This window comes from Xiphophorus couchianus, chromosome 21, assembly GCF_001444195.1.
Source record: "Xiphophorus couchianus chromosome 21, X_couchianus-1.0, whole genome shotgun sequence".
Classification (NCBI taxonomy): domain Eukaryota; kingdom Metazoa; phylum Chordata; class Actinopteri; order Cyprinodontiformes; family Poeciliidae; genus Xiphophorus; species Xiphophorus couchianus.
Window position 1 is genome coordinate 776473 of NC_040248.1, and position 19452 is coordinate 795924.

The window sequence follows — 19452 nt, forward strand, 5'->3', positions numbered from 1 at the left end:
GTGTGTGTGTGATGGCGGTGTGTGTGTGTGTGACGGCGGTGTGTGTGTGTGTGTGACGGCGGTGTGTGTGTGTGTGTGATGGCGGTGTGTGTGTGTGTGTGACGGCGGTGTGTGTGTGTGTGTTTGACGGCGGTGTGTGTGTGTGTGTGATGGCGGTGTGTGTGTGTGATGGCGGTGTGTGTGTGTGTGTTTGACGGCGGTGTGTGTGTGTGTGTGATGGCGGTGTGTGTGTGTGTGACGGCGGTGTGTGTGTGTGTGTGACGGCGGTGTGTGTGTGTGTGTGACGGCGGTGTGTGTGTGTGTGTGATGGCGGTGTGTGTGTGTGTGACGGCGGTGTGTGTGTGTGATGGCGGTGTGTGTGTGTGTGTGATGGCGGTGTGTGTGTGTGTGACGGCGGTGTGTGTGTGTGTGTGTGATGGCGGTGTGTGTGTGTGTGACGGCGGTGTGTGTGTGTGTGTGATGGCGGTGTGTGTGTGTGTGTGTGACGGCGGTGTGTGTGACGGCGGTGTGTGTGACGGCGGTGTGTGTGTGTGTGACGGCGGTGTGTGTGTGTGTGTGTGACGGCGGTGTGTGTGACGGCGGTGTGGGTGTGTGTGTGACGGCGGTGTGTGTGATGGCGGTGTGTGTGACGGCGGTGTGTGTGTGTGTGTGACGGCGGTGTGTGTGTGTGTGTGTGACGGCGGTGTGTGTGACGGCGGTGTGTGTGTGACGGCGGTGTGTGTGTGTGTGTGTGACGGTGGTGTGTGTGATGGCGGTGTGTGTGACGGCGGTGTGTGTGACGGCGGTGTGTGTGTGTGTGTGACGGCGGTGTGTGTGTGTGTGTGACGGCGGTGTGTGTGATGGCGGTGTGTGTGACGGCGGTGTGTGTGATGGCGGTGTGTGTGACGGCGGTGTGTGTGTGTGTGTGTGACGGCGGTGTGTGTGACGGCGGTGTGTGTGTGACGGCGGTGTGTGTGTGTGTGTGTGACGGTGGTGTGTGTGATGGCGGTGTGTGTGACGGCGGTGTGTGTGACGGCGGTGTGTGTGACGGCGGTGTGTGTGTGTGTGTGACGGCGGTGTGTGTGTGTGTGTGACGGCGGTGTGTGTGATGGCGGTGTGTGTGACGGCGGTGTGTGTGATGGCGGTGTGTGTGACGGTGGTGTGTGTGACGGCGGTGTGTGTGACGGCGGTGTGTGTGACGGCGGTGTGTGTGACGGCGGTGTGTGTGACGGCGGTGTGTGTGATCGCTGCTGCTAATCCAGATGCAGCCGCTCCAATCCTCCGTAACGACGCCACAAACACTTCAGGACAAACAGAATCAGGAGGAGAGCTTAACGGCGGAGGAAGACGAGGAGGGAAGGAAGATTTCTAACTGTGACCTCCTGACCCCTGGCTCATTAGCATACAAACCGCTTTCCCGACTGCTGATTGGTCCAAAACCAAGGCCAGGATGTGAAGCAGGAAGTCAGTTTGTGTTTATGTGCACAGACCATTTCCAATCAACTCAGGGGATTTCTGCTCCCTCTGTGTGTGTCTATCAGCAGAGCACACACACACACACACACACACACACACACACACACACACACACAGATATTTGGAGGCCGGCTCAGATTACACCCTTTCCTCCTCCAGCTCATTATTCAGAAACTTGATCTTCTTCCTGAAGTTTCTGATCAAATTTAAAGTGTCAGAATTGTAAAACATTTAGAGGAAACAGAAGCTCCTGCCAGAAAACTGCTTTATTATTATAAAATCAGTTGTCATGGTTACATTTAAACTTTATCTTTAAGCAAACTGACATTTCTGAGTTTGGAGCCTCTGGTAAGGCTCAGACCCACCAGTAGATGGCAGCGTTTGCTGCAGCAGAACTTATTCGGTTAATTTGTTTCCATCAACCGTTTAACACATTAACTCTTCGAAAAACCAAAAATCTCCTCAAACAATCTTAAAATCCTTTCTGGCAAATTTAGGAAGGTCTTTCTAATTCTGCTGGTTCCTCTGTCGGTGGCGTTCCCCAAGGCTCTGTTCCCACAACACTTCTGTTCACTGTCTGCATGCTCAGATTGTTATGATCTATCCTGATGACCTTTTACCTTTCTGTCACCATGTGACCTTGGTTCTTCACAGTCGCAGACTGAGTGTGTGAGTGAATGAAACCGTCAGGATTTATTATTTACTATAGAAAAGATTGAAGCAACAGATTCGGTTCCCAAAAAGGTCAACGAGGTTCAGGACCGAGTTAGACTTATCCATCAACTGCTTATTGATCCATCTGCTTATTGATCCGCCTGGTTATTGATCCATCTGATTATTGATCCATCTGCTTATTGATCCATCTGATTATTGATCCGCCTGGTTATTGATCCATCTGATTATTGATCCGTCTGGTTATTGATCCATTATTCCATCCTGACCGTCCGTCTCAGTAACTGTTGGTGTCGGTTTCAGCAGGAGAAACTGATACCATCTCACTTTAGTGGCTTTTATTCCCACTGAACAGTTCGGTTGTTCTTTGATCAAATAAAAGCTTCTTCTAACTGATTTAATTAGATAATCTTCGGATCAGAACCTGAAAGGCTCCGTCAGCTTTTCGTTCTGTCAGCTTTTTGTCAGTTTTACTTCCTGGCGGGTCTGCAGGAAGCAGGTTTGTCTCGATTAGTCTTCGTCCCTCAGAGACAAACCGTCTTCCTCTCATCTCGGTCCCAGGCCGAACTCGCCTGAAATCCTTGGATTTACCCATAATCCTTTATTCCACAGAGCGTTCGCCCTCTGCTTTGACCCCCAGCTGAGCAGCTTTAGTTCTGAAAAATCAGAACCTGCTGGAATATTGTCCGCCTGAGGCAGAGTGACGGACAGCGCAGCAATAAGGGCTTCGTTTAGATGATGTGAAGACGCCGCCTGGTCCAGACCGGCGGCCATCTTGGTGTTTATAACCTGCAGACTGGAGCGCTGAGGAGTCCGGGTCAAGGTTCAGTTCAGGGTCTGGGTCCGGGTCCACAGGTCCGGTTCAGCGTTCGTTACATCAGAACTTATTAACTTAATGTGTTTCCGTCTCTGCTTTAGTGGATTAACCCGTTTTGGGAACGTCCAGAACCGCCATCAGCCATTGTAGAAACGTTTTAGTGAAATTCCTTCCAGTCAGATTTTGCTGTTTCTAATTCGATCCTGTAAAAGCATCAAAACGGAACAGAAAACTCCTGGAGGTTTTGGCCTGAAGATGTTTTTTAAACTTGTCGGATTTAAGATACTAATCTGAACATCAGCTGGTTCAAAAGTTCCCTTCAGGATTAAATTGGTTGTGGTTAAAGGTACCACAGAAGAAGAACTGAAGTCAAACAGCAGTGAAGTGGGATTTGTCCTCAGCCCTCCTGAGTTTCTCTGTTCGTGTTTCTTGTTTTTCAGCCGGCGCTGGGAACAAGCTGGGCTGGGCGTTCGGTTTGGGTCTGGAGCGGCTGGCCATGATCCTCTACAGCATCCCGGACATCCGGCTGTTCTGGAGTCGGGACGAACGATTCCTCAAACAGTTCAGGGTGGACGACATCCAGACACCCATCTGCTTCCAGGTACGGACACAAACCGGCCGGGAACCTCCAGGCGGTTCTGGCAAACTTTCCCTCTGGGAATTAAACTGAGATGAAGGCTGATAATGTCAGGTTTTAATTTTCTCCTGATAAAAACGGGTTTCATGCAGCTTTGATTTGTTTTTATTGTATTTTGTTACTTCATCATTTTCTTCTCAGTCACCAGTAACCAACCAGTAACCAACCAGTAACCAACCTCTGGTTCAGTCAGTCCAGATGTTTCCTGGTTTTTTTCTGTTTTCTCTTCTCCTGACTTCATGTTTAAAACACCTGAACAGTGGGGGGGCAGTCAGCCGACCGCCACCAACACACATTAAAACACATTAAAACACACACCAACACACTCTAACACACTCTAACACACACCAACACACTCTAACACACTCTAACACACACCAACACACTCTAACACACTCTAACACACACCAACACACTCTAACACACTCTAACACACACCAACACACTCTAACACACTCTAACACACACCAACACACTCTAACACACTCTAACACACACCAACACACTCTAACACACTCTAACACACACCAACACACTCTAACACACACCAACACACACCAACACACTCTAACACATTAAAACACACTCTAACACACACCAACACACTCTAACACACTCTAACACACACCAACACACTCCAACACACTCTAACACACACCAACACACACAAACACACACCAACACACTCTAACACATTAAAACACACACCAACACACACACCAGCAGCAGTCAGAGGTTCACTCTGCGGTTAGTCCGTCCTGCTAAAGGTGGTTTTGTCGACTCGTCTTCACTAATGAGGAACATTTGAAGTGACTGTTGGAGGGCAGAGAGGAAGAGGAGGAGGAGGAGGGATGAAGGTGGGAGGGAGGAAGCAGAAAACATCCATCAGCTCTGAATCACCATCTGATCTCTGCATCGAAACAAACTGATGAAGTGCTGATGAGGTCAGAGGTCAAAGGTCGGAGGACGAGCCGCGCTGTCCACTTCCTGTCCCCCCGGCTTCATTAACGACCCGGTTCCTCCAGAGGGACGGGACCGCGGCTCATCTGCTGCCCGGGTCAGAACCGCTCTGAGTAATCAGCGGCGAGCGCCAAACGGCACGCAGGAAACCGCTGGACACACACATTATACACACACACACACACACGCACTATACACACTATACACACACACACTATACACACAGTTCCTCCTGCTGCCTCTGATTCGGCTCCAGTTCTGTTTCTTTTCTGTTTTTATACCTTCAGGATTAATTGATGCCACCAGAGATTTGATGACTCAGCAGATTTTCATGAATGGATCCTCTGCAGAAACGCTGACTGTGCAGAAACCTGCCAAACTCCTGCAGCCAGAAAACGTAAAAACCTTTAAAGGTTTTGAAGCTCTGAGTGAAACGCGGCTGATAGAAGCTGAACCTGGATATGAATTATTATTCTGGAGAAACTGGGACCAGTTTGGATGTTTCTGCTAAAACCAGCAATAAGATCCAAACACGAGTTTCACTGAAACAAAGTTTATAATAAAACTAAAATCATTTCTGAGGGAGGAATAAAACCCAGAACAGAAAGCTGCTTTATTCAGACACATTTTAAAAAATACTTTATTAGACGATAGAAAAATGTTCCAAGTTTCACCACAAAGCAACTTTATGAAGAATTTAGTTTTTGGCAAAAATAACAGAAAATAAAATAAATCCTGTTATTGTCCAGAATAATTGTCTAAGATCTTTCAGCAACAATGATTGTAATTTTACCATCATTAGTGATCAAAATGCTCAAAATATTAAAATAGCAATAATACTAAGAGGAATAATTCTGTTTAAAAAAATAATGATTAATATCCATATTAACAGAAAATGTGAGCTAAAAATAAATTTGATTAATATTTTTAAAATCCTGTGTCTTTAAATTTGACTTTTTTTTTCTTGGATGAAAAAATAAAATTAAGAACTGAGCTGGAGGCTGACTGTTGGTTCTGTTGATGAGAACCGAACAGAACCAGAGAGCGGATCAGAACCAAGCAAAACAAACGCTCTGATTGGTCCAGAACCGGACAGGAAGTGATGTTGTTGTTTGTGTCTCCAGCCTCTGAGTAAATACCCGCCGCTCCACAACGACATTTCCTTCTGGCTGCCGGACGCCGACCGCTTCACGGAGAACGACTTCTACGAACTCGTTCGCTCGGTGGGCGGAGACCTGGTGGAGAAAGTTACTCTGGTGGACGACTTCACTCACCCCAGGTAGGACAGCCAGCGGGGCGGGTTCCCTCTGCCAGGAGGTTCCCTCTGCAGCAAGGTTCCCTCTGCCTGGAGGTTCCCTCTGCAGCAAGGTTCCCTCTGCCAGGAGGTTCCCTTTGCAGCAAGGTTCTATTTTTAATGAAAAGTTTTATATAAAATTTTATATGTATGATTTTTTTCAGAAAGTGATGGTAAATTTTTACAAAAATATGAAGCAAAAAATGACACAAATTAAATGACGAAATAATAAAACAATAAAATGAAAATGTTAAATTAATGCTGTTCAAAATTATGAATATTAATTTATGGAAATCAAATCATTTGTGAAAGTTTTTACTTGTAAATGCAGCATTTCCCACATTAATTACCTTTCAAGGCATTTATTTATGGCAGGATAAGTCTTCCGTACATTTCTACAGGAAAATCTTCAATTCTATTTTATCTCCACTTAAACATCAGAATAAAATAAAATAGTTTATTTAGACTGTATGTCTGCCTGATAAATATTATAAAAATATTTAATATGATTATTAATAATAATAATAATAATAATAATTAATAATAATAATAATGTTATTTGTTTTGTGACGTTTTGATTTGTAGAGGAAAAGCTTTTATTTCTGACAGATTGTATTTTAAACAATCAGTTGTTTCCGTTAGAGAATAAAAACAGCTGAATTTTGCTGACATGGCGTCTAAAAAAACATTTTTGTTTCTTCGTCTAATTTTCTGGTTCCAACTGTGAGCTTCCTGCCTCTGTCGCCCCCCACTGACCAAACGGTGCACTGCAGTGTTACTTAGCTACTTTCAGTGTTTTTAAACCTGAAGCAGCCGGCAAACATCTGGCAACCTGCATACATCTGGCAACCTGCAAACATCTGGCAACCTGCAAACATCTGGCAACCTGCAAACATTTGGCAACCTGCAAACATCTGGCAACCTTCAAACATCTGGCAACCTTCAAGCATCTGGCAACCCTTAAACATCTGGCAACCCTTAAACATCTGGCAACCTTCAAGCATCTGGCAACCTGCGCTGATGAGATCCTGCGGTCGTCATAACAACCAAAACACATCCCATCATTCCTTAAACGCCCACCAGGGTCAGAGGTCAGCTCAGGAAGCGGCTCTGAAACTGTTAAAAGCCGAACTTCCTGTATCGGCTCCGAGGTCCGACCCGAACGTGACGCAGCGAAGTCCGAACATCGAGGAAGAGGAAGATGAGGAAGAGGAAAGGTCACTCTCTGAGCTAATGGCTAACAGCTGATAGCAGAGTCATCACTTTTAATTCAAACACACACACCCCCCTACACACACACACACATACACACACACATAGGTAGCTCCTAAAAAATGAGGTGTCAACAGCAGCTCTGATCGGAGCTCCAAGGACGGCTGAGTGTCACTTAGAGCAGCGGGAGGTTTGAACTGTACAAACAGAGTGTGTGTGTGTGTGTGGGTGTGTGTGCATAAAGGGCAGCAGTGGGAGGCTGCTGCCTTATGGAAGAGAACTCTTCTTGCACATCATTCACACACACACACACACACTTTCTCTGGGCCGACCTTGCGTTGTGAGCAGCGACGGCCGCAGTGCGTAAAAATGTCCGACACTTTTCATCTTTCATTGTTTTAATGTCTTTTTAAATAGCAGCCTTTATTACGCTGTTACACACACACACACTGTGCTGTGAGCTCAGAGCAGGAAAGTTTTCGGTTTATTAGAAACATGTTGACCTTCCTGTGAGGAAGAGGAGCAGCGCTGCTGCAGCCTTCGTCTCTCTGTGACTCAGACGATTTTAAACCAATAAAACTTTAGAAATTATCGTCTTTTCTTACATAAATAATGAATTTAAAGGTTTAATTTGATTGTAGATGTTTTCAGATGTGGATCTTTTTGATAAGAACAAACAAAATTTATCTTTTCTTTTAGTCCTCATTTTTATTTTTTTGTCTTTTTAAACATATTCTGTAGCATCAAGATGGACAGAAAAGGTTTTAATTCCTGAGGAAGAGGAGCAGGGAGCTGATTGACTCGACGAATCTTCATCGGCTCGTTAATCTGCCTGCAGTGATAGATTATTAGTTTCCATCTGCTGTTGTTGCTCTGCATATTAAAGTTGTGCGTCCAAAACGCCCCGTTGAGCAATCTGAGGCCGTAAACCAGGACTGGAACCAATCAGCCTTTAATAACTGACACTATTGATCGTTTCATTAAAGCCATTTACTGTGAAGGTCTCTGACTCTGACTGATGGGAACAGGACGGATCTGGACCCAAACGGGCTTCAGGAACTGATTCAGGAACTGATTCAGGAACTGTTCAACGTTAAAAACTAAAAGTCTTTACAAGTGAAATAAAACTTTTATTTGTTCCATCTTCCTGAATCACACAGAATATCAGCAGTTATTTAGTTTGCAAACATTCTGGTACATTCATATCCGGAGACAGAAAAAAGCAGATTAAGTTTATTTAAAACATGGAAAAACATAGAAATGTGCACACCAGATATTACCACTAATTTATTCAGTAAAGCAGTCATGTGCTGACAGAAATATACAGTGATGTCATCTGCATAGATGGTAATAAAATCCATTTTTACCTGAGGTTCTGAGTAAAGTAGATAAAATAAAAAATAAAAGTGACTGGATCAGAGCTGTGGGGAACCCCGCCCACACTAACAAATTCAACTTTTACAGTAAAATACTATTTAATATTTAAAATATTCCTGTCTGAATGTTTCTAGTGCTTCCTGAAAGAATCCGTTCCACTTGATGGACCGAATGTTCCTGCTGCTGAAACTCCACTCCGGGTTTTCCTGGTTGCCAACTCACTATATCAGAAATATGTAGGATTGCTTCTCTGCTTCAGTTGCACTCCCATAATCCTTTGCTGCTTCACCATGACCAACATCATGAGTTTTACTAATCAGGCCGATATATCAATATACCAATATATCAATATACCGATATATCAATATACCGATATATCAATATACCGATATATCAATAGTTCATGTGTCTCTGCTAGATTTTATAATAATAAGAGAAATCAAAAGGATTTTGAAAGTTTTCGTCTCTCTAAGCACCGCTGAGTTATTTCTGAAGACGAGCAGAGAGAGGAAGACGAGTTGTCTCATAAAGCGGCTCATCCTGATGTCTGACTTCACAAATGGAGTCTGAACTCTGGAGGAGTTTGAACAATAATATCCATAATGGCTGCAAATTGATCCGAAGCCTCTCCAGCCGCCGGAAACAGAAGCTGTCAGATGGATTCCCTCGCCGCCTGATGTTCTCTCTCTGACTCCATAAACATCTGATTGAGCTGCAAATCAAAGCTGATCCCTACAAATCTGATCCGATTGGAGGGAAGCGAAGGCGATCTGATTGGACTCGACCAGAAACTCATCGATTCCGACTGAAGAGGAAATGAAATAAAGACCTTCAGACATCAACAAGTTTTTCCCTTTGATAAACTTTATTCACTTCGTTTCAGAGCTAATGCTAAAGCGCTAACTTCAACCATGTTGATACCCGCCATGTTTCAAATACATAACGTATTAATCAGTAACACAGTATATCGCCTCCTGCAGGATGAAACCTGTCATTACACTCTTTCCGAAGCAAGTTGTTTGTTTTGTGTATTAATGGTTTTGTGCATAGCCCAGTTTTAACAAAGATATTTTTTATAAAAGTTACTACAAACATTCAGGTGTTTCCTGGAGGAGGAGGAGGAGCCGTGCTCTTCCTCCTCCTCCTCCTCCTCCTCCTCCTCCTCTTCCTCGTGGCGTCGTGTCTCCGTCGGCTGCCAGCTTCGTCGCCACGCAGACGTTGAACCTTCTGTCGCTGAGTCAGCGGCTTCAGGGACATTTCAGATTCAGTCGGTCGGTTGGGTCTGCTGGTCGGCCATCTTGCTCAGGTTACTGACAGAGACGGCGTGAATGTTTGAACTACCAGATTTTATGTTCTCATTTAATCCAGAGAATCTCCTGAACCAGAACCAGAACCCGGTTAAATCAGAACAGAAATGTTTTCCTACCAGAATTCGACTCTTCCAGCCTTCTGGGCCACGGCGCCGGTTCTGTTTGCTCTAATTAAAGTTCTGCTCATATTTGATCAATGAGGTCTGGGTCGATCCGTCTCATGGCGCTGATCACGGGGGATTCTGGGTAAATGTTCTGGACGGTTCTGCAACATTTACCACTACAGAAGTTAAACAGTTTGCTGTAAATCTCTGAAATGATAAAACCCTGAAACAGCAAACAGTGATGAAGCCATTTGGGTTCTGGTTCTGGTTAATGTTCAGGTTAATGTTCTGGTTCAGGTTAATGTTCAGGTTCTGGTTCTGGTTCAGGTTAATGTTCTGGTTCTGGTTAATGTTCTGGTTCTGGTTAATGTTCAGGTTAATGTTCTGGTTCAGGTTAATGTTCAGGTTCTGGTTCTGGTTCAGGTTAATGTTCTGGTTCTGGTTAATGTTCTGGTTCTGGTTAATGTTCAGGTTCTGGTTCTGGTTCAGGTTAATGTTCTGGTTCTGGTTAATGTTCAGGTTCTGGTTTTGGTTCTGGTTCTGGTTCAGGTTCTGGTTCTGGTTCAGGTTAATGTTTTGGTTCTGGTTCTGGTTCAGGTTGATGTTCTGGTTCTGGTTAATGTTCAGGTTCTGGTTCTGGTTCTGGTTTCTCCAGAGTTTGTTGCTGTTTTCAGCATCGCAGCAGAAATGACGGCGGCTCTCCAGACGCTCAGCGTTTTCTGCAGAGCTCTTTCTGCTCATCAGCCGGGTCAAAGGTCAAACATTAACCGGAGAGAGGTGGAGGTTTACCGCCTGGTTTCAGTTCAGAGCAGAAAGCTCAGGTTTTCTGGGACGTTCTGGACGTGAATCCGTCCAGAACAAGCCGGCAGAAGCTGCGTTAGCGGTTAGCCAGAGGGAGAGCAGCAGAGCTGTGAGTCTGATGGAGAGAGACAGCAATAAACTGGACTCTATTAGAGCCGCCGTCCACCAATCTGGCAACCCGCATCCCCCCCGAGGGCAGCAGACGCTCCGCTCCGCGCCGGGCTGTAAGGAGGTCCGCTTCCTGTTTATTGTTCTGAAACGGTTCTGGTCCGTTTCCATCTTCAGACGCTGGAGAAAATGAGCTCATTTATCTGGGAAGCAGCCATTTCCCCTCAGCCACTGCAGCACATCTTCATTCAGGGTCAAAGGTTAAACAGCAGAAAACTTCCTGTTTATTCCCTCTGACTCCTAGAAATCAGCTCCCAGTATCTGTTCTACATTCCCAGTAACTCCAGTATACCTCCCAGTTTACAACAATAAAACATCGATGGATGCATTAGCACGTTAGCATTAGCTTTTGTTGATTCCTCTGTAGGTGTTGCACTTTAGCTAAGCTAATGTTTATGATTAGCTGACATTAAATACTGTGTTGGTGTAGCGGTTTATCGTTAGCAGAGCTAATCTTAATGATTAGCATCTAGCATTAGCTTCTGGTAAATCCTGTGTTATTACACTTTAGTAATAACACAGTGTATATGATGAGTGCTTTAGCGTTAGCTTGCATTAAATCCTGTCCTTGGTGTTCCATGTTAATGGAACTATTAGCTTTTAGCATTAGCTTCAGTTAAATCCTGTGTTGGTGTAGCATTTTAGCTGAACGCATGTTTACAATTAGCACCTTAATGTTAGCCTCCACTAGATACTGTGATAGTGTAGCGATTTAGCATCCTTGAGACTAATGTTTCTGATTAGCATTTTAGTGTTAGCCTCCACTAAACACTATGTTGTTCTTTAGCTTTAGCTGAACTAATATCTATGATTAGCACTTCAGCATTAGCCTCCACTGAATACTGAGTTCGTCTAGCGCTTTGTTGTTTGGTAAACTAACGTTTATGATTATCACTTTATTGTTAGCACAGCTAACGTTTTAGTTTAGGAGTGGTGATGATGTTGTCGATGCGCTGCTGTCAGGTCTCAGAAGGTTCTGGTTCTGATCAGTAACTTGTGGGTCTTCATGATGGAGCAGAACGGCGCCGGTGTTTAATCAGCGCTGCAGGTTATTGATGCCGCAGCAGAGCGGCTATCAGGAAGCTGATTGGTTGCTGGTGATTCAGAGGCGGCTGATTGGATGAAAACAAATGGTTCTGATGACTGATGGGACCCGTCCAGAACCCAGATGGCGCCGTGGATTGATGATGCTGCTGTTTGTTTCTTTAATCCATGAAGATTCATCTCTGCTATGCTGCACACACACTGGCTGATGAGGACTTCTCATTTATTCTGTAAGTTAAGTTTCCTCCTTAAATCATGATCTTCAGAGGAGGAACAGTGGAGTTTGACTAGGCCGCTCAGTGGTTCTGCTGCTCCTCAGTGTTTTCATGTCACCGTTTGTTTATATGAATATTTTCATTTATTTCTGTGAAACCACAGGAAGAGGAGAAGCAGCTTCTCTTTCCTCCACCTGTCGGTCGTCACAACGCCGGAGCTCAGCTTACAGACACACAACCTGAGCCATCAGGGCTCACACACACTCTCACACACACACACACCAGGACGCTGTGTGTGTCCTCACAGCGCTCTAAACGTCCACAGAGGCTCTCCGCTGTGAGGAAGAGGAGAAACATGAACTTCCTCATCCTCCTAATGACGCCGGCTTCCTGCTCTCACTCCATCCTAATACGATTAATGAACACACACACTCAGGAGACTTCCTGTTTGTCTTACAGCCGCTATCGACCCACACACACACACACACCCCCACACACACACACACACACACACACACACACACACACGAGAAGCTTTAAGTGTGAATGAAGTGGTGGAGAGATGATGGGCAGAGAGAAAAACAGCAGAGAAAATATCTGAATGGAAGAGCCAGGCGACTTTTCCAGAACTGGACCAGACTGGTACTGGCCTGGTTCTGAACTGGTACTGGCCTGGTTCTGGACTGCTACTGGACCAGTTCTGGACTGATACAGGACCGCTCCAGATTCCTGTCATTTTCATCTGATACAACAAAACAGTTTGTTAGCTGGTCCAGCCAGCAGCACTGCTGACCATGCATATGCTGGACACTCACACACACACACACACACACACACACACACATATATACATATATACAGTGTGTATATATATATATACTGTATATATATATATACTGTATGTGGTATATTGTGTTTTGATTGACAGGGTTGGTTCTACTTACTACATTCATTTTTACAGTGCATTCAGTACAAAACATAGTTTTGCCATAAGATGGAAAATACAGAAAAATGATCCTTTTAATGAGCAAATTTATGCTAATGTGTTTTTATGCTTTAGCTAATGTAGCACAATGTCTTCTGTAGCTAACGCATCCTACTTTCTGTACAGTTGATTTTATCACTACTAGGTCAGACCCAGTTCTGAGTCAGAACCGGTTCTGGTCTTGCTGTAACCATCAGTGGCTTCATGAAGTCTAACTAAAATAAGTTCTGGCCCGGTGAGTCCAGAACGTTTAAATGATCAGTAACAAGCCCGTTATGAGTTGTGGAGTGTGTGATGTGAATGTGTGTTCACATCACACATGGTGATTTTTCTCTGCGGTGTGTGTGTGTGTGTGTGTGTGTGTGTGTGTGTGTGTATAATGGAGCAGTGAATAATGGATGGAGGCGTTTGGTGTGAGCCGTGAAGCAGCAGCTGCTGTGGTAAACGGGGCTTTAAGGCCAGAGCTGCGTGTTTCTGCCTCTCGCCTTCAGCTTCATGTGCTGCTGTTTAAATTTTAACGCTGCTGGAGACCAAACCTGTCAGGAGCCACTGAAACCGTCGCTGCTGCTCAGGAAGCTGGTAAAACTTCACCGCTGCTGCTGCTGCTCACCTGGAAATCTCTGCTGGTTTCCTGTTTAAAGACGAGGAAGAAGAAAAAGCAGAATAAAGAAACATGGATCTGCTGCAGGTTATTCAAACGTTACTTAAATAAATTCACAGGATAAAAAACTAGAACTTATTGTTTTACTCGACAAAATCATAAACGGTTTCTTCTTCTTCTGCGGCGGCTAAAGGTCAAACGGAGCACTTAACGAGCAATTAGCAGAGAGGAAAGGCCGGCCGCCCCTCTGAATTATTCACCGCCATCACAGAGAGAGAGCCGGCCTCCGTCAGCCAATCAGACGCCGCGCAGATTAAGTGGCTTCGCATTAGCCGGCCGGGGATTCTGGGTAATAGCTGTTATTTCCAGCTGATGTGGTCAGAGTGACCGACGGTTCTGACCCGCCTGGAGCCGGTTCTGTTGGTTCTGTTGGGTCAGCAGCAGATGAAGCTGCTGGTGATTCAGGTCAGCTGTTGGTTCTGATGATGAGGAGGAGGAGGAAGAGGACTGAGTCACGAGACTCGTCACGTCTGGAGCTCCAGCAGATGGACAGTAGGCGACACACACACACACACACACACACACCCCGACACACACACACACACACACACACGCTGCATCTATCAGTTAACAGCCGTTCCATCAGAACATGAAACGGTAAAACACCAGAACCAATCAGAACCAATTGGACCTCAGTCGGTTCTGATTGACCCACAGAAACCAGAACAACCCAGTTAAACCAGTAACCAGCTGGAACTGTTCTGTTGGATTCTCCCAGTTAGAACCAGAAACTGGTTTGATATCAGTTTGGTGGATCAATACTTCAGTTTCAACTTTGATTCACCTGGTTTGGGTTTTTAGCCAAAACCTGAAGAGAAATTCTGAAACCAACCGCAGAGACCCGACGCCTCCGTTTGGTTCCGTTTGGTTCCGTTTGGTTCCATTTGGTTCTGTTTGGTTCCATTTGGTTCTGTTTGGTTCCATTTGGTTCCCTTTGGTTCTGTTTGGTTCCGTTTGGTTCCCTTTGGTTCTGTTTGGTTCCCTTTGGTTCTGTTTGGTTCCCTTTGGTTCTGTTTGGTTCTGTTTGGTCCTGTTTGGTTCCGGTTTGGTTCCGTTTGGTTCCGTTTTGGTTCCGTTTGGTTCCCTTTGGTTCTGTTTGGTTCCGTTTGGTTCCGTTTTGGTTCCGTTTGGTTCTGTTTGGTTCCGTTTGGTCCTGTTTGGTTCCGGTTTGGTTCCGTTTGGTTCCGTTTTGGTTCCGTTTGGTTCCCTTTGGTTCTGTTTGGTTCCGTTTTGTTCCCTTCGGTTCTGTTTGGTTTCGTTTGGTTCCGTTTGGTTCTGTTTGGTTCTGTTTGGGTTCCGTTTGGTTCTGTTTTGGTTCCGTTTGGTTCCGTTTGGTTTTGTTTGGTTCTGTTTGGTTCCGTTTTGGTTCCGTTTGGTTCTGTTTGGTTTCCGTTTGGCTCTGTTTCCAGAAGGTTCTGATCCGATCAGCTCAACGTTTCAGCAGGAATCAGGACTGATCGGACTGGGAGCTGTTCTTCAACCGGTTCTGGTCCAGTTCTGGTGGTTCAGACCAACCATCTGGTACCAGTGGCTTGGCTACGTTCAGCGTCACTTCAGTCAGTTTGACCTTTGACTTCCGTCTAGTTGCTGGCGTCTGATTGGCCGATTTCCTCGCTGTGCCTAATAAAGTGGCCGGTCCCGGTGCCGTCATGGCGGCGCTCCGGGCGGATCGGGTTCGCCTGCAACGCCACGATGAAGAAAGACGAGACGACGAGAGGAAGATGAGGAAGAGGAGCTGTGGTCTCTGCTGCTCTTCGTCGGGTCGCTCAGCCTGATGGATCCTGAACCACCAGGAGATCGGATCAGAACCGCCGGCCTCCTGTGGCAGACTGGGTTCCCACAGAACCGTTAATAATTCAGAGGAAGGTGGAGAACCGATTCTACTGGACCTGTGGGCTCTTTACCACCGTTAGAGTTCAGTCCAGTTTAACTGGACCAGTTGAACCTATTTAACTGGTTAAACTGGTTGAACTGGTTGAACTGAACACATTTACTCCTTCCTACCGTTTTATCCGTCTCCATCTTTGGGACCAAAACATGGAGACCAACTAGTCAGTCAGCAAACCACTGACTGTTAGTCACCCAGTAACCAACCAGTCAGTCCAGTAACCAGGTAAAGTTAGTCAGCAGGTTACCAACCAGTCGGTAACCAGGTGGATCAGCTTCAGGGATCGTCTGGATCTTCCAGCTGGTCGGGTTCTGGAGCATGAAATGATCCCTGGTGGAGTTCAGGTTCTGAAGGGGAACCGGTTCTGGACCGGACCGGGCCCAGTGTTCCTCTGGTGCCTGTGAGTCTTTGCGTTGCCATGACGACCACGGTGAGGTCAGCGCTGGGTAAAGTTTCATCTGACAGGAAAGACGGAAAAATAAATAAAACTGGATCCAAATCAGACGTAACCATGGCGACGGCCTTCAGCATGAACTAGTTCCTTTCCTCCCTCACCTGGAGGTCAGAGGTCACGGTCTGATCAAACCTTTATTGATGTTGTTGATCAGATTCAGAATATTTAAAGCAGAGATGAAACCACAGAGTCTCTGGTTTCCTGTTTGGTGGTTCTGGTTCTGGTTGTCGGGTTTCTGCAGCAGATGGCGTCAGAAACTCTCATGCAGCTTGGAAACGGTCCGAGGAAAACCCAGTCAACCTGTTCCAGGCGACCGCAGCGCTCTGCTTCAGAGGTGTGAAAAACATCAGATGTTCTTCGGCGGCCGACGCTCAGGGAAACGCCGCGGCGGCGATCTGAGGCGGCGGCCATGATGAGCCTCAGCATCAGGGCCGCGGCGGCGTAAAGAAAACATCACAGTGCTGGGACCGCAGAGCCGCGTTTCCACCACTTCATGTCGCCGTGACGACACATCCGGACATGAACCGAACCCTGGAAACATCTGGAACAAGTGGGAACCACGGCACCACGTCAACTAACCAACTAAACTCATTAACTAGTTAACTAGTTCCTTCATGTTTGCCCACAACCAGAACTCATCAGTCGCCCTGTAAACCAACTAACCAGTCAGTAAACCGTTTATCAACCACCAGTCAGTCAGCTAACCAGCAGACTAACCAACCAACTAACCAGTCACTCACTCAGTCAGCTGACCAGCAGAACGGTCAGTCACTTACAAACCAGTCAGGATATTTAATCTACCAGTAAACCAAACCAGTAAACAAACAACTAGTCATCCAGTCAGTTCACCAATAAACCAGTTAGTTAACCAGCTAGTAGAGCAGTACTATTGATTTTACTCATTTTATTTTAAAACAATAATTAAAGGTTTTCTGTTTTAGTTCTGCTTCCTGTTAATAAACATGTTTATGTATTAAACATAAACAGGAACAAGAAATCAATAATGTTTTTAATATTAATAATATTTAAATTAAAATCTGATTAATAACAAATCGCTGCTCAGCAGGTCAGTTTTATTCAAATTAAACTGTTTAAATAAAACTAATTATTAACAACATTTAGAGTTTAATGGCAACAAAATTAGGATTTAAAAAACATAAAACATAAAAATAACTTTATTATTTTTCCAGAATAATAAACTTCTTCATGAGTCTATAGATTATTGTTTATTGGGAAAGTAAAGTTTCTCGTTGTGCAGCTGAAAGAAACAGAAACTAGTTATTAATATTCAGTAACTTCTGCAGGTGAAGAATTATTTTTTATTTATTGTATTTTAATGCAGACAGAAAAATGTTTAACGTAAAAACTGATCAGTTTTCTTCTGGTTTTATTTCAAATCGTGTTTAGTAAAATCCTGCTGTTTGCTGGATCTGTAGATATTGAATCTATAGATACTGAATCTCTAGATACTGAATCTCTAGATACTGATTCTATAGATATTGAATCTATAGAGGCTGATTCTATAGATATTGAATCTCTAGAAGCTGAACGCCGGCCGGTTTATTTCTGCTCTGCCGGTGATGTGGAGGACTGGACGGTTTATAGAGCTGTGAATATTCATAGAAATATTTCTTCATGGATCGTTTTAACGCTCTGCGGTTCACAAGGCGTCTTCCTGCCTCCGTCCGTCCGTCCATCCGTCCGTCTGTCTGTCTGTCCGTCTGTCCCAACCAGGGAGGATCTAAGTGGGAGCTTAAGGTAGAGCAGCGCAGGTTGAAGCGCAGCTGTCTGGCTGAATGCTAATTGATTTGGTGTTTTGTGGCCCAGGAGGAACGAAGGATGGATGGAGGGAAGAGCAGAGACTTTGAAGGAGGAATTAGGCTGAGCTGCTTGTTCAGCGTCTGTCAGGGTAAAAATGGAGACGAGAGGAAAAATATCGACTGCTGGCAACTTGTGGATCAGGGAGGAAGAGGAGAGGAAGAGGAGAGGAAGAGGAAGAGGAGAGGAGAGGAAGAGGAGAGGAAGAGGAATTCATGTGAAGAAACGCTCTGATCTGAATCACATCTGGTTTAAAATGTTTAGGATTCCTTCACAATAAACCGATCAATCGATTCTCTGATCGATCTGATTCCAGTTTGTTAATGATTCCTCTCCGTCTCCAGCCGGTTGCTGGTTGTTGTTGCTCCTTGTTGCCTCCGGCTGAGTTTCCTCTGACCTTGCAGCAACTTCTCTCCTCTAACTGTTGCTGATATTAATGAGAGAAACTTCAGCGAAGAGACGGATCGTCTAGAGATGAACTGGAAGAGCTTCAGGCTCTCTGCTCCGGTTGGTACTGCAGAAACTCTGACATCTGTCCATCTGTCCACCTGTCCACCTGTCTTTCTGTCCACCTGTCCACCTGTCTTTCTGTCCATCTGTCCATCTGTCCTTCTGTCCATCTGTCCTTCTGTCTTTCTGTCCATCTGTCCACCTGTCCTTCTGTCTTTCTGTCCATCTGTCCACCTGTCTTTCTGTCCATCTGTCCATCTGTCCTTCTGTCCTTCTGTCCACCTGTCCTTCTGTCTTTCTGTCCACCTGTCTTTCTGTCCTTCTGTCCATCTGTCCTTCTGTCCACCTGTCCTTCTGTCTTTCTGTCCACCTGTCTTTCTGTCCTTCTGTCCATCTGTCCTTCTGTCCACCTGTCTTTCTGTCCTTCTGTCCACCTGTCTTTCTGTCCATCTGTCCATCTGTCCACCTGTCTTTCTGTCTTTCTGTCCTTCTGTCCATCTGTCCTTCTGTCCATCTGTCCTTCTGTCTTTCTGTCCATCTGTCCACCTGTCCTTCTGTCTTTCTGTCCATCTGTCCACCTGTCCTTCTGTCTTTCTGTCCATCTGTCCACCTGTCCACCTGTCTTTCTGTCCTTCTGTCCATCTGTCCATCTGTCCATCTGTCCTTCTGTCCATCTGTCCTTCTGTCTTTCTGTCCATCTGTCCACCTGTCCTTCTGTCTTTCTGTCCATCTGTCCACCTGTCCACCTGTCTTTCTGTCCATCTGTCCATCTGTCCTTCTGTCCACCTGTCCTTCTGTCTTTCTGTCCACCTGTCCACCTGTCTTTCTGTCCTTCTGTCCATCTGTCCTTCTGTCCACCTGTCCTTCTGTCTTTCTGTCCACCTGTCTTTCTGTCCTTCTGTCCATCTGTCCTTCTGTCCATCTGTCCTTCTGTCCACCTGTCTTTCTGTCCTTCTGTCCACCTGTCCTTCTGTCTTTCTGTCCATCTGTCCACCTGTCCACCTGTCTTTCTGTCTTTCTGTCCTTCTGTCCACCTGTCCTTCTGTCTTTCTGTCCATCTGTCCATCTGTCCACCTGTCTTTCTGTCTTTCTGTCCTTCTGTCCATCTGTCCTTCTGTCCATCTGTCCTT

General features: G+C 45.4%; 1 protein-coding gene across 4 annotated transcripts in view; it reads left to right on the forward strand.

Annotated features, from left to right (window-relative positions):
* Nucleotides 1–19452, forward strand: part of fars2 (phenylalanyl-tRNA synthetase 2, mitochondrial) — a 63991-nt gene that overhangs the window by 38799 nt on the left and 5740 nt on the right. For all 4 annotated transcript variants that reach the window (XM_028005258.1, XM_028005257.1, XM_028005259.1 and 1 more), the window contains 2 exons: nt 3385–3545; nt 5666–5820. In XM_028005258.1, the coding sequence (XP_027861059.1) occupies nt 3385–3545; nt 5666–5820 (316 nt within the window). The remainder of the gene's footprint in view (nt 1–3384; nt 3546–5665; nt 5821–19452) is intronic.